The 14,812-nt window shown below is 37.3% G+C and overlaps 1 protein-coding gene across 3 annotated transcripts in view; it reads left to right on the forward strand.

Annotated features, from left to right (window-relative positions):
* The window catches only part of zfh1 (Zn finger homeodomain 1), a 736,530-nt gene that overhangs the window by 706,228 nt on the left and 15,490 nt on the right, over window positions 1-14,812 (forward strand). For all 3 annotated transcript variants that reach the window (XM_083136969.1, XM_083136968.1, XM_083136970.1), the window contains one exon: window positions 12,885-13,025. In XM_083136969.1, coding sequence (XP_082993095.1) covers window positions 12,885-13,025 — 141 coding nt within the window. The remainder of the gene's footprint in view (window positions 1-12,884; window positions 13,026-14,812) is intronic.

The following is a 14,812-nucleotide window of genomic DNA, read 5'->3' on the forward strand; positions in this document are numbered from 1 at the left end:
TTGCCGGAGGAAGTAACACTAAGATGATGTTTTTATTTGTTTACTAGCTGATTACCCGGTGTTGCCCGGGTGTTTAATGAATTCTAACAATAGCGTAAAATGCAACAAATTTTATTTACAGCTATTTAAAGGCATAAGTACAGTATACAAATTATAAAGTAAGATGTCTTTAAAATTCACTATAATATAAATTTAACAACAATTTATGAACAACATTTTTAGATCCACCTCCAAGAGTAAGAATAAATAAATTAAACGGCATTGGGAGTGTCCCTACTCATCTTATCGAACCCGAAAACTATGGATTCCACACTAATGTCGGTCGTCTTACATGTCACCCCTTCCCACCCCTACCCATAGGGTTGCCAGGGGTGTCTTGGAGTTGAACGGCATTGGGAGAGTCACTATTCATTTTAGCGACCCTGAAAACTGTCGATTCTACACTAATATCGGTCGTTTTCGATTATTTTTACATGTCACCCCCTTCCCACCCCTTAGGGTGCCAGGGATGTCTTGGAGTTGAACGGCATTGGGAGTGTCAGTATTCATCTTGGCGACCCTGAAAACTATGGATTCCACACTAATATCGGTCGTTTTACATATCACCCACTTCCCACCCTCACCCCTAGGGGTGTCTTATCCCCACAGTATTTCTTTCGAGATTGCAAGTGATAAGTGTTCCAAGTTTGGTTGAAATCGATCCAGGCGTTCGTGAGTTATGCCAGAACAAACATACACACATACATCCATTTTTATATATTAGAAGATTTGGAAATTATTTTAACTATACCCAGGCCGGGATTTATATACGTATGTGGAGGCCCGGAGCTGCAGTCCTCTAGTTCAACATAAATTCTGATCTAATCTTGATCATACCCTGCATAATTTTGAGCCTCGTAAGCCTACTAGCTGCTTTTAATCATCATTTAATCATTTGATCACAGTTTTTGTTTCAATAGCTCTAGTAATTACTTTCACTTTCTAATGGCAAAATTGGCTTTTTATGGGTTGATAATATGTGAACATTTCTAGCATAATATTCACAAGTAAAATATAGCCTCCATGTTATGAACACCAGAATACATTTATTTATCGATTCATTCATATATGCTAGCTATTTCCAAGTATATGTACTTATTGAATTTGATTGGGTGGGCAATCGGGTGGGCACAGGAATTTTTGGGTGGGCGCTTGCCCACCCGTGCCCACCCCTGTCGCCGTCCCTGCCACTATACCCCGAAGATGTTCACTTCGCTGTGCGAACACTGATGCAAGCGACAATACTTCGGCACCAGAGTGCAGCATGTACAAGGCATATCTAGGGGCACTCAAAAAGGTCTATGCTACATAGTTGCAAACTTTAGCGACAATTCGCTAAACCTGGCGGATTTTAAGGGGGAGAGGGACAATTTCCCCTAAGTCCTTCTTGCATTACTTCAAATATAGCGTGATTTTGAGGGAAATTGTTGAATATAAGTTGAACTGTTATTCTTACTTTCTCAATTGAATATGAAGTTACAAGGGAGAGAAGTAAATCTGCATTCAGTACAAAAACATTATTGTGAACAGTCGTATGCGAACCGTACGCGACGCCACTGGATATTTTATAACAAAAAATATTGTTTTCTGTGACTTACAGGAAGTAAATTATAGAAACTGTTATGATTATTATCGTTATTATTATTATTATTATTATTATTATTGAAGTAGGATTACATTTAAGCTTAGTCTATTTTACACTTATTATCTAACTATATAAAAAAACATTTTTGTCGTACATGAAATCAAGTTAGGCTAATCTATATATATATACTAGCGCACTTTCGACGTGGCCTGTGGCCACGTCTCGTGCGCTCGCCGACGTGGTTCGCTTATTTGGAAAGTTTTGAACGTAAATTTATGTGTGTATGCTCTGTAATATGTACAAATAATCAAAATATTATTGGTTTCTTTCTTAATAATAAGCTGGGTAAGTAATAACAGTTTCAGGATAGTTAGTTAGATGTTTTATGTAAACGAATTCAATAGCGACACTAAATTGGAAAAGTAACATTTTACTTCTGTAGTCAGTTTTACATTTTTAAACATAATTGAAATAAAGAAATGTTTTCCTTCATTCTTCGCAAATTTCTATCTCTCCTCTGCAATGAATTCTGATGCTCACATTTTAAAATTCGAAAACTCTAATACTGTGCACAAAGTGGACTTAAAACACCAAATCAATCAATCAATCAATCAATCGAAAACTCTAGCATAATTCCCTTACAGTAGCATTCGGGGTGAAAATAAACTTTCTTTAAGTTCCCTAGCAACGTCCGTTTCCATGGTGAACAACAAGCACGGCAAGCTCTAAGGAATTGCATGTCATTATACCCCCTAAACATTTAGTTGAATCAAGCACGATGCAGATATTTACGCATTGAGTATAACAATACATACGTAATTGTATCTGGGCTGAAACTCCTTATTATGTAGATGTCACCCTTGTTTCAGGCACCTTTTCAAAACCAGGAGTTGATTCATCTGTGTGTTACTTATCTGTGAGAAATATAATGTAGCTGGACAATTAAGAATTGAAGGAAACAATGTGTGCAAAAGAAATGCCCGTGGCAACGGTTGCTAAGGACGTGAGAAAAGGGCATTTTCACCCTTAAGGAAGGGCCGATTGAGCGATTTTTGAATTTTCTCGGCCTTTTGGGACGATTTCATGGGGGGTCGTAATCGGGCGTTTTTTGCCTCCGGGGCTTCCTTCATGGAGAACATTTATGTCAGTGAGTGAGTGAGTGGTGGGATTGGGGCTATATATATATTGGATAAACATGGATGTATGTGTGTATATGTGTGTGTTTGTTTGTTGAGCAATAACTCTCGAACTCATGGAGCGATTTCAACCAAACTTGGTACGCGTATCACTTGCAACCTGGAAATAAATACTGTTGGGGTAAGACACCCCTGGCACCCCTATGAGTGGGGTGGGAAGAGGTGACATGTAAAAATGATCGAGAACCACCGATATTAAATTCCGCACAAACAGACATCCTTGACTCTATGCAATCCGCAGAACGACAGTGTTTCTCGGGTTGTCTAACATTCAGGCTGTGTTGCGAATGGAGTCCATAGTTTTCGTGACACTCCCAATGCGGTCCAGCTATCGGCATGGGGGGTGAGAGGGGATGAAAAATAAAATGCCACAAATGACCTAGATTAGTGTCGAATCCATAGTTTTCGGAGTCGCTAAGCTAATTGGTGACATTCACGATCACATTTATAATTAGTTACATTTTACACAATAGTTAGAATTCATTATTTTCCTGTCTAATACAAGATTGGGATAAATAAATACAGGGCAACGCCGAGTAATCAGCTAGTTCTATATAAATTCACAGAATATGGAAATTATAAATGTATGTAATTTAAAAAAAAAACATAGTAGTAGTGGTAATAACAACAACAACACTAATAATAATAATAATAATAATAATAATAATAATAATAATAATAATAATAAAATTTTCTATAAATGTTCCCTCTCAGAGAAAAAATCCTGCAGGCACCCTTGTGCTGTTATAAGCAACGGAAATCCCATAATAAAGTACCGGTAATCTTGATTCATGCTAAATTTTCACATTTTTCATATTTTCACTGTCATTTGAACTGAACTTGCGAACAAAAGACGATACCAGGGCAGTGGTTCTCAACAGCCGCCCGGTAAATTCATCTTTTAAAAGTCATCAATTTTACTCGTAAATAGCAGGCCCGTAACGAGGGGTAGGCGGGGGGGGGGGGGGGGGGGGGGGTTGGACTGAAGTTTACTAGTAAGGCGAAGGGTGCCATGTACAGAGGACGCCATTCGAAGTATTTTTTTTTAAAAAAAGTTACTTGGAGTAATGTACATAGTTTATAACGATGTGATTTTCTCGAGCAGAAATTAATTTTTTTTTTAATAAAGAGAACATACTGTACTATTTACTTTAATATTATTAACCTATTTTCTTCTTTTACTTGTAGGCTTATATATCGTGGTAACACACTGTTCGAATTTTCTGTTCCCCAAACCAATAGTAATAAAGATGTTCTTTACACGCTGACATGACTGAAATATTCTTAAATATGCAAATGTTTTTTTTAAACTATAAATGCAAACTACGATTTTTTAAAATAACCTATAGGCTATTATTTTAAATGAGTTTTTCATTGTTTCCTCATTTCAAAATTTGAAGGATCATAAACCATGCCATAAGAAGAAAATATCGAACGATGCACATACAATTCCAATCTTGCCTAGGGCACCAAAATATCGAGATATGGTGCTGGTAAATAACTTTCTATTTTTGTCATGTGCCCGTGAAATTACATATTAATAAGTAAATTATGGCATAATCTTAAAGTGTAGCAGTTGGATTATATTTTGGCTTGTTGACATGACAGAATATACGGAGAGAGTTGAACATGTCCAATCCTAAACCCTTTCCATTGGTTTAGTAAACATTTCGCACTAATTGTATAATCAGATAAACAACATTTCGAAATGACAATACACTATATTGATGGAAAGAGTTTTGAAATATATATGTTAATATCAAGTTGATGTTTAAAAAAAATAAAAGCTTAACTTTAACATAAATGCACTAAAATATTTTTTAAGGTTAATTTAATTAACATACATTAAGCAGCATTTACATTCAAATTGTTTAGATAAAATGTTGTTATTCATGATTTAAATGTGATTATAACGATAAATATATTATAATAATAACAATTTATAGCTATTAAAAATTGCACTATTCTTGGGTTGCTGTAAATTGAACGGCCGTGCTTATTGACAAATATTTTAGGAGGACCTCTCGTGGCCACGCCTCGCTGGCTTTTATAACGTTTTTATTATTATATTGCTGTTTTTTTGTTTTACGTCATTTTTAATCAGGTTACAAATATATCAAAATAAAATAATTAATATTCGGAATTTGAACATTTGATTTCACAGCACGGTATATATACAGGGGTAGAAAAATACAAGGGTCGTTCAAGGTTGACCAAGACTTTCGTGCGTAAAATATTAATGAATTAATGTAGCGCTGCATTACTTCGGCAGGACAGACCTCCTTGCGAGTAACCATGATCCTTTGCGACGCATTTGGCGCATGCGCAGTAGTGTAAACAAAGATGGCGGCGAGTAGCGTATCCGTTGCTGTGGAACAGCGGTGTATAATGACATTTCTCGTGAAAGAGAAGGTGAAACCTGCTGGAATTTGGCGTAGACTGCAAGCACAGTATGGTGAACAAACACTGTCACGAGCAAGAGTGTACGAATGGTGTCATAAGGGTTCCCCTTCACCCAAAAAAAGCGAAGCGCTGCCGTCTGCCGGTAAGATTTTGGGAACTGTCTTCTGGGACATGAAAGGTGTTATCCATGTGGATTTTTTGGAGAAGGGTGCCACAATTAATGCCCAGTATTACTCAACACTGCTTCACGGTGCTGTACGTGGGGCCATTAGGAAGAAAAGACCTGGAATGTTGTCGAAACATGTCAGTCTTCTCCATGCCAATGCCAGGCCACACAAGGCCCATTTGACTCAAACAACACTGGCCAACTTTCACTTGGAAGTTTTACCACACAGTCCTTCCAGTCCAGATTTAGCCCCCAGTGATTTCCACTTGTTTGGGGCTCTTAAAGAGCATTTGGGCGGGACGCACTTCCAGACAGATGAGGAACTCAAGAACGCTGTCCTGCAGTGGTTACGACACCAACCTACTTCTTTCTACGCCAAAGGCATCAAGGAACTTCCACAACGATGTCTGGATGTTCAGGGGGAATACTTTGAAAAACTGACATAGTTTGGTGTTTCTATGTAGGTATGTATATTTCCTGTCTAGAAATAAAAGTATTGGTCAACCTTGAACGACCCTTGTACAAGGTGCCTGAATTTTAAAATTCAATTCCAAAAAATTAATATTTTTCGTTTTTAATGTTTGTGTGTTTTCTGTATCATGTTTATCATGAAATCAGAATAGTACACATATAGAGCAACCACAATCAAAAGAACCTTCGGCTAATATCCTTCGCGCACCATCCGTTCAACTCGGGCCAAAAGGAAGCATGGTTCACCCTGATCCTCCCCTCCACGCGGGAGTACGGTGCACAGGAGTCGCGGGTCTGAGCAGGTTTTTTGACTGGTGGTTCCACTATACCAGTCTTATCAGCAATAGTTAGAAATCTTAACAATTAATATGGTCTTGCAAAAAGTCCCGAAATTGCCAACTCAGGCGTACCAACGTCCAGCACCACAGTTTCGTAAAAATTAAAAGACTGCATCAAAAACATACATCTGAAGAGAAAAATACCGTAACTTTTGATGTCCGTATTTTTTACTTTCTTTGGAACTTGCACTAGCCGTTATACTGGGCATAGGTGTTATTTGTGAGTGTCCCTTCATCAATTTCATCATATCATCACTCATCCTCATCGTCGTGATTAGCCAAAAGGGGCAGAAAAGCGACCCTAAATAATAAAATCAAAACTTTTTGTAAATCACACATATATAGGGTTTTCCAATAAGAACGATATGATTTTACAACGAAATAAAATAAAAACTATTTCAGATACAACCAAGCTTTCTATATTATTTTGAAGCATAGTTTATTACATTATGTTTTGAATAACACATCATGTAAGTGTCCACCTCGACTTCGTGCGCACGAGTGAATTCGGTGAACCCAATTTTCGATGACTTCGTGCAATAACTCGGGCCTAAAGACACGAATGCAGCGTTCGATATTCTATCTTAATGCATCAAGGGTTCGTGGTCTGTTTGCATAGACTATAGATTTCAAATAACCCCACAAAAAGGAATCTAAAGGAGTTAAATCACAACTTCTTGGAGGCCAACTAACAGTTGCATTTCTTGAAATTATCCTTTCACCAAACTGTTCTTGCAAGACGTCGATAGTGACATTAGCAGTGTGACATGTGGCACCGTCTTGTTGGAACCACATGTCCTCCAAATCAATTTCATATAAATTTGGCCACAAAAAGTCTGTTAACATCATTCGGTACCGCTCAACAGTTACTGAAACTGTATCTCCTACCTCGTTTTTGGGGGAAAAAATGGTCCGATGATGCCACTATGCCATAAACCACACCATACAGTGACCTTTTGCGGATGCAAGGGCTTCTCGTGAATCTCTTGTGGATTGTTTTCACACCAAAAACGATAATTTGGTTTGTTAACATATCCACTTAACCAGAATTGAGCTTCATCTGAGAAGATAATTTTTTGCCCAAAATTATGATCCGTTTCAAGTTGCTCTAAAGCCCAAGACGTTCTTGAAGCGTGTATTTAGCCATGATGAATTGTCACAGTATACTAAACACAAATGACAACTAGTGACAGTTATAACTTTTGAAGCATAGTTGCCAGTTCATTTCAAAATCATATCATTATTATTGGAAAACCCTTTATAATGTTTTCGTAAAATTCACCTCCGAAAGCTAGTATATGGTTTAAGCACAGAGCAAGCGGTAGTTCAGCTTCAATGCAAAGGACCTTTGAAACAAGCTACATATGCACATATATAAGAAATTCCACACACCACCCTCCCTCCCCTTCTGTTATATAAACCACAAGGGAACGAATAGCCCCGACTCGAACTTCTCCAGTTTATCACCAGAGGTCAGGAGATGACAGGTTTTTTAGGTCCCAGCTTCCGATCCCTCGATCATGGCCCCGGAGGAGTCCCGGAAACACGGCTACTTCCCGGAAACTCCGGCCGCTGGTCTATTCTGGCGAAAACCATGCGCCGTGATCCGTGCAGCGGTCCGGCAAGAAAAGTCTTGATACACGGCGCCCCGGAGATGTTCTCAATAGAATGTAGCCGGAAAATGAATTCCGGGCGCATGCATTGGGCTCCGGGCGGTTCTTTCAAGAGAAAGGGACGTTGCAAAGGCGTGCGACTGTGAAAAGAAAGTTCTGCGTATATTCTTTACACGCCTACGAACCTCCTCCCTCCACTACACACACAGAGAGAACTGAGAGAGAGAGAGAGAGAGAGAGAGAAATAATGCGATTGGTTTAAATTTCAGAGCTCCAGGATTCTAAACGTTTGATAGTTTTAGCAATAATAATAGTTTATTTTAAGTGCCGAGCACAGTATATGGCCAAAATATGCAAGACGCAGAACAATATTGCGAGAGGAAGTTATTTACATTTCAAGTTATATTCTTCAAAAATACCCTCTATTTTGCCTGTAATAAATGAATAATACCGAGCAGATCAATGGCAAGATGCACTACAAAGCCCAGTTACTACAATTAGCCTAATCATAACACATCACCATTTAAATTATCTACTAGTGCTTTTATTATACGTAGATCACCACCATTGTTCCTATTTACTGAGATTAAGGGATATTTTCTAGTGTTATATGGCAACCTTGTATGCAATAGCTCTCATGAAACAGTCACTATCGATCTGTGATGAGAGCAGCACAAATACACTTAAGTAAGTTCAACCACTCCTCATATTTAAATGGTCCATAACTATTTTGGGTTTTCATTTATAATAATCCGATAAATAATTTCTGAACCGATTCTATTTTTTCTGTGCGGCATTTAGCTGCAGAGTTCTATAATTCTCTACCATACGGGTGGCCAGAATTAAAGTTACCCAAATCAGATCCCTATGCAGCCTGTTTGAGGCATCGTAGAACTCTGAAATTTGGTGAATCCACTATGCAGACCATAGGGGAAGAGGATGGCGATAAAAAAAATAAGTTCAATTTTCCGCCACCAGGTTGAAATGTGGCGCTGTACTTTCATGATGGGTTGTAATAATGACGTAAACTGCTCCATTTGGTTATGGAGTTGCCTTTACCTTGCAATCTTGCAATAAACGAGATATTATTTTCTCGCAACTTCCAGCCACTAACAAATGTCTTTCATTTTTACTTAAATTCTGGCCACCTGGTACAATTGTGATATATAGAAACCTGAAAGTTTCTAATCTATTAAAAGATCTAATAATAATAACTACCGTAATGATGTTATTCATAATTTGTAAATGCGGAGTATAGTTAACACCAGGGTGCGAAATCCTGGGGGGAACAGGGAGGATTTCCCCCACCAAAAATTTCCGGGTGGAGAGTTTTTCTTATAACAAGCAAAATATAAACAATTGCTTATAATTTCAAGTATACTTTACTAAGAATAATATCGAAAACAGACACAAATTAGTGTAGTTGTGAGTATTGAATTCTCTCAAGAGACCGTTAACAAATCTGTATCAATACGCACAATAAAAGTAAACCAAGAATGCAAAACAATAATAACTATGAAATCTAATTGATTTATATTAACATAAAGCACAAACTAAACAAAAACTTACACGTAATGAAACCACTTGAACTATTTCATAATTTATTATCATCTTTAACCAGTTGGTAAAGAAATTAGCTTCTTTGTAATATCAAAAGTAACAAATTAATTTCCTTTATGTAATTAATTGAGTAATTTATTTTTACTTTTATTAACATTACAAATATGTATATCGTATAATATACACACATGTTTGTGGGGGAGGGGGTTTGAAGCTGAAGAACGTTCTCCCCCCCCAACAGTTTTCAATGATTTCGCATCCTGGTTAACACAGCACACTATGAGTGTTTTTTATGAGTCCATAAATTTCATCATCCTCATCTTCGCGATTAGCCAGAAGTGACTAATACATTTAGTGATATAAGACATTCAGACTGTTTAGAAATAAATATTTTTTGATTTATTGTCAACTGATTGATGATGATTAATTAGGAAACCGATTACAAAATGCAAAGGAGTGCGGGCCTCCGTGGCGGAGTGGTTAGCGCATCGTGCTACGACGCCAAGGGTCCCGGTTTGAATCTCGGCCTGGACATGGATGTTCTTTGTGTCTCCTCATAAATTGCATCACTCATCTTGGCGATTAGACAAAAGTGGCAGAAAACGAAGTAAAATAAACCAAATCAATCAACGAATTGTACAAGAGTGTAAGGGGGGTGACCCTTGGCGAAGACACCGAAAGGCCATCGTCTCTTTCACGTGGTAAGTTGGACTGCAATATCAAGACTAACGAGGCTCTGGCGTCTGGCTCGCAGCCAGTATAATCCTCAACTTTCTCTCCTGGACCGGAATTGAATTTATTTAAAATTCCTGGACCTTCAAACCCTCCCCCCCACCAACCCTGGGATTATTACAGATTCAGAAACCCATACATTCTAATGGCCTCTATTGAGTTACGTAACAAGACCGGAACTTTTTTTTCTTCCCTCCGTGCAATTTAAATTCGAGTGTCACTTGTCACTTCGGTCTGAAAGGTCCCTTAGTGTTACAATACGGGAAAAAATAATTCTTGCTGAAAATAGTGCAAGAATAGTGCGTCATCTACCGGTAAAATTAAGAATCACATGGTGTTGGAAGATGGGGACAAATGACTAAAGGATATCGGACGAAAGGAAGCAAGCTGCATGTCCGAACAGGAAAGCGATTTAAGATAAACCGCCTGACTCAGTTCCGCAATGGAAGGAAACAAAGACTGGCATGAGATCAGAGGGAGCCGAATAGTGGGAGTACCTTTGTCGCTCTCTTGCGAGAATGGCGAGAATTAACGAGCTACATGACGTCACATTGTCGTTTATAGGGTAAATGTGGAATATCCTGTTCTGTTTTTGGACCGAATTATCAATTCCGGTTGGTTTTACTCATGCCCGTGTTTCTCTTTTCTTCACCTTTATATTACACCTTTTCTTTCCGATGAAAAGTGGACATTTCCTTCAAGTCGAACGTTCACCCCACAAAATGCACTGACAACAGTTTTGGTGGACACAATATATTGCATAATTACAAATGGAGTGTAGGGAAATACCAAAGTTGATGAGCGCACACGCACGCATACACTATGGTTTAAAATGGAGTAATCTGATAGGGCACCCTCTCATTTTGCGATCCATACGTATACGTAGTTTTCTGCTCTTCTATTAGTCCTAGAACACAACGTTGGAATTTCATAATAAGCTTGGCTTACACTCTTTTGTCATATCTTACATACTTACACTAGTGCTGCCGCCTGGGGTGCTTACTGGGAACTAATTTACACACTGCGTATGAAAATTTGTCACTATTTGGGGAACTTTACACAATTAAAGGAATTTCCAGCACACTGCTTTATTTCATTCCAGATTAGATACAACGCTTGTAACTTGTACTTGAAAGGAAAATAAGTTTCTGCTGATCACTTTCTTGCAAACAAATTAGACATAATCAATGATCACTAATTTTAATAAAATAAATATGTGAAGACTTACATGAGTTTTATTTATGTTTGTGCTACATAATATAAGCCTTTATATATTTATATTACAACAAATACGTGAATGATCATTCATTTTATTTTACCACCTCTATATGAGCATATACCTTAAATACTTTCTCGTATTAAACAATGAAGTTAGTTCCACTACCACCTTCCAAATTAATGCATCAATCCACAAAATGCACTGAAGTCTTTGTGTGCAATTAGAAATTACGAATTACAATATAGCAAGAATGTTCCAAATTTGGCATACAACGAAGGTTATTCCTTGTCTTAGGCGATTCCACAAAAACACTTTCACCTTATAATCCAGAGAAGACGCATATTGGAAACAATTGGCAAATTGAGCACTTTCTTCAAGTTACAAATTATCAAGTTAACAATTTAAATATCGTGAAGCATCTGGACATCTCATGATTAAAAATAAGGTATAATCTTCTACCTTTCATTCCACTTGTGTAAAGTACTGTATTTTATGTAATTTCATTATCTCCAATGTATCACATCGGTAATATATTGTGTACCATTCGAGATCACAAGTTCTGTTTTATTCTTGTAATAATCTATTGGATGAAATATAGGTTTTAATGTGTTGAAATTTACCAGAGAATGCTGATCAGAATACAGGTGGAGTACCAGGGTGTAAGAGGTGACCTTCCCGAAAACACCCAAATGTCAACCTCTTTCACGTTGAACACCCTGTACTGCATTTTACAAACTAGCAAGGGTCTGACGTCTGGACTCGCATCCAATATAAAATACTCTCTGGGGCTCTTGATGTGTCATCCATCTCATTTTATCACCATTCATCCTCATCTTTGTGATTAGCCAAAATATGCAGACAAGCGAAGTAAAATAAACTAAATCCATATCAATCTCCTCAAAATAGAGAATTGTATCAAGCCAGAGTTCATAAACTCAATCACCAGCCGTTGCACTCTCAGGCATTCAAGGAATGTCAAGTCAGTAGTTCCTGGATTATTGGCAATTAAGGTGCTGATCAACGAGTATTGTAGGGCAATGACCAGGGAGACATAGGAAGTAATAAGATAGAGAGCAATGGGTGGTGAGAGGTCTTTTGTCTTAGAACGGGAAGCAACAGGAGAGATTGAGCAATCGAGTACAGGCTTACTCTAAGAGCTTTCTGCAAGGATCTTTGTCATCAGTGATAGACAGGTATTATCCTATTTCAACCATGTTTCATCCAGACTTGAAGGTATAGAATCCAAGTGATAGTGTTTTGCCATTTCCAAATGTGTATAGTTAACCTCTCGCACATTACCATCAAGCTATCTGCAAGGGGCCAGTGCTCATATTATGGAGGATGAATGATACCTTGAGTTACATCACCCACCAGGACGGTTGAGGTTCCTGGTTTGATCCCACGTTCCTAGCAGAACGTTATGTGGTGGAGCACAAAATATTTTGAATTGACAAAGAATGACCGAAAATAGGTTCTTGGTTCACGGCTTGTGATTGATGAATATTCCTTACTGCATTTTTCCTGTTGATTCTAAAGAATATTATTTTCTTTTTTTTTTTCAGTCATGTAAGGTTTGCAATAAGACCTTTGCAAATGTCTATAGGCTCCAGCGTCACATGATAAGCCATGATGAGAGTGCGGTGTTGCGCAAGTTCAAGTGTCCTGAGTGCGAGAAAGCCTTCAAATTCAAGCACCATCTTAAGGTTAGAAACGAACATGGCAATGCCTTGTATGCCTTGCTTTCTTTGTGTGTGTTGTAGTGCTACGTAGCTCATCAGTGAAGCTGAAGAATTGCTTGCATGCTACGTTAGAAATGAATTTTACATCACTATGATGATTAAATAAGAGATTTCTTTATTGCTTGTCTGATTTTGTTATTTGTTAAGAGAATTCTGTGCATGTTAGTTGTGAAGTTTAATTTAGAATAAATTCATTATATTAATTTAAAATTTTTCAAATTCGATTTCTACCATGTTAGAATATTGGGCAGTAGTTTGTAATGTGATTTCTGTGATATTAACAACAATGATTATTTTTTGTTTGAATTTTTGGGACAAGCATGAAATTCATAGCTATTTGAGGACAAATAACATTAATGCATGAGACTTGAATAAATATAATTGATTATAATTTATGAAGATTTTTTAAAATTAAAAGATTGCACCCACCAACTATGGGGACTGTATGTAACCCCTTTCGATTTTCTTCACTTCCTCCAATTCGGCTAAATTTACTGCTTCAGAGAATCTTCTGCATTCTTATTTTTCAGCGAACTCCTATTTCACCTAGTGTTCTGTCTTTCCGGCAGAAGTAACACATGTTTTCCGAGAGCTGTCAATACACTAAATCTTGCATTACAGGGTTAGAATTGTGTAGATTTCTTACAGAAAATCATAACCATGTAATAACGGAACATGTCACCACATCATCACACTAAAGCACATCATACGATATTGTAAGTTAAATGTTCAAAATGCTTTCCATCCTGTGTGAGACATTCTCATATCCAACTATACTCAAGCAAGTCTTATTGCATAAGTCGATGGTAATATCAGTAATTTTTTCCTAATGCTGTCTTTTAATTCATCAACGTTGCAAGGTTTGCTCTTATACACAAGATCTTTAAGAACACTCCACAAAAAGAAATCAGGCAAGTTTGGCCTGGGGATCAAGCTGACCACTCAAGGGCCATTTTACTTCAGGAAACCTGGAACACAAATATTACCGAGACAGTATTGCATGAATGTACAATGTATGCACTTTACTTTAAAATGGGTGTTACTTCTGCTGGACTCCGTATATTGTGATGGGATCAAAACTAGTCATCCAACCAAAGTAGAAAAATAAGAATGGCACATCTAAATAGTTTCCAAATATTGTTTGTAACATACAGGTATTAGGACAGAAACTGTAATTTTACATTTTCCCCACACAATATGTGTATATAGAAAACAGCATGATAATGTCAAATGGATGTTCCAATACACACACACACACACACAAAATACCTTTGCAAACAAATGTATATGATCCATATGCAGTTTTGGGTATCCACAGTTCTTGAACGTACCACCTGAAGGGTATTAATTTTATTTTAGAAATTATATATTGGAGAATTACGATTCTTGGTTAATAAGTAGATTTGAAAACAGGAATTATTAATTTCGGATATAATTGAAATTGTATTTCTATGAACCATGAAGAGACTGAAATAACATGCATATGTACATGTGAGCTTGCTTGACATTGTGTTTGTAGTTAAATGTTGCATTTTGTTAGCTTTTATGATGCACGCTTTACAAATTGCATGCTTTTTTCTTAGCTTGCATAATTGTCCTTGTGTGTGCCAACAATTTATGTGAGCATGGATCATGAAATCTACAACTACAAGATGGCTGCATGGAACAGCATACAAGACAAGTGAGTGTATGCTTTTTTTTTTCATTCTATTGTAAATCTAGAATATCTTTCTTGCTCGTATATTATTTTT

This window comes from Lepisma saccharinum, chromosome 15 (genome assembly GCF_977018435.1).
Source record: "Lepisma saccharinum chromosome 15, izLepSacc3.1, whole genome shotgun sequence".
NCBI lineage: Eukaryota > Metazoa > Arthropoda > Insecta > Zygentoma > Lepismatidae > Lepisma > Lepisma saccharinum.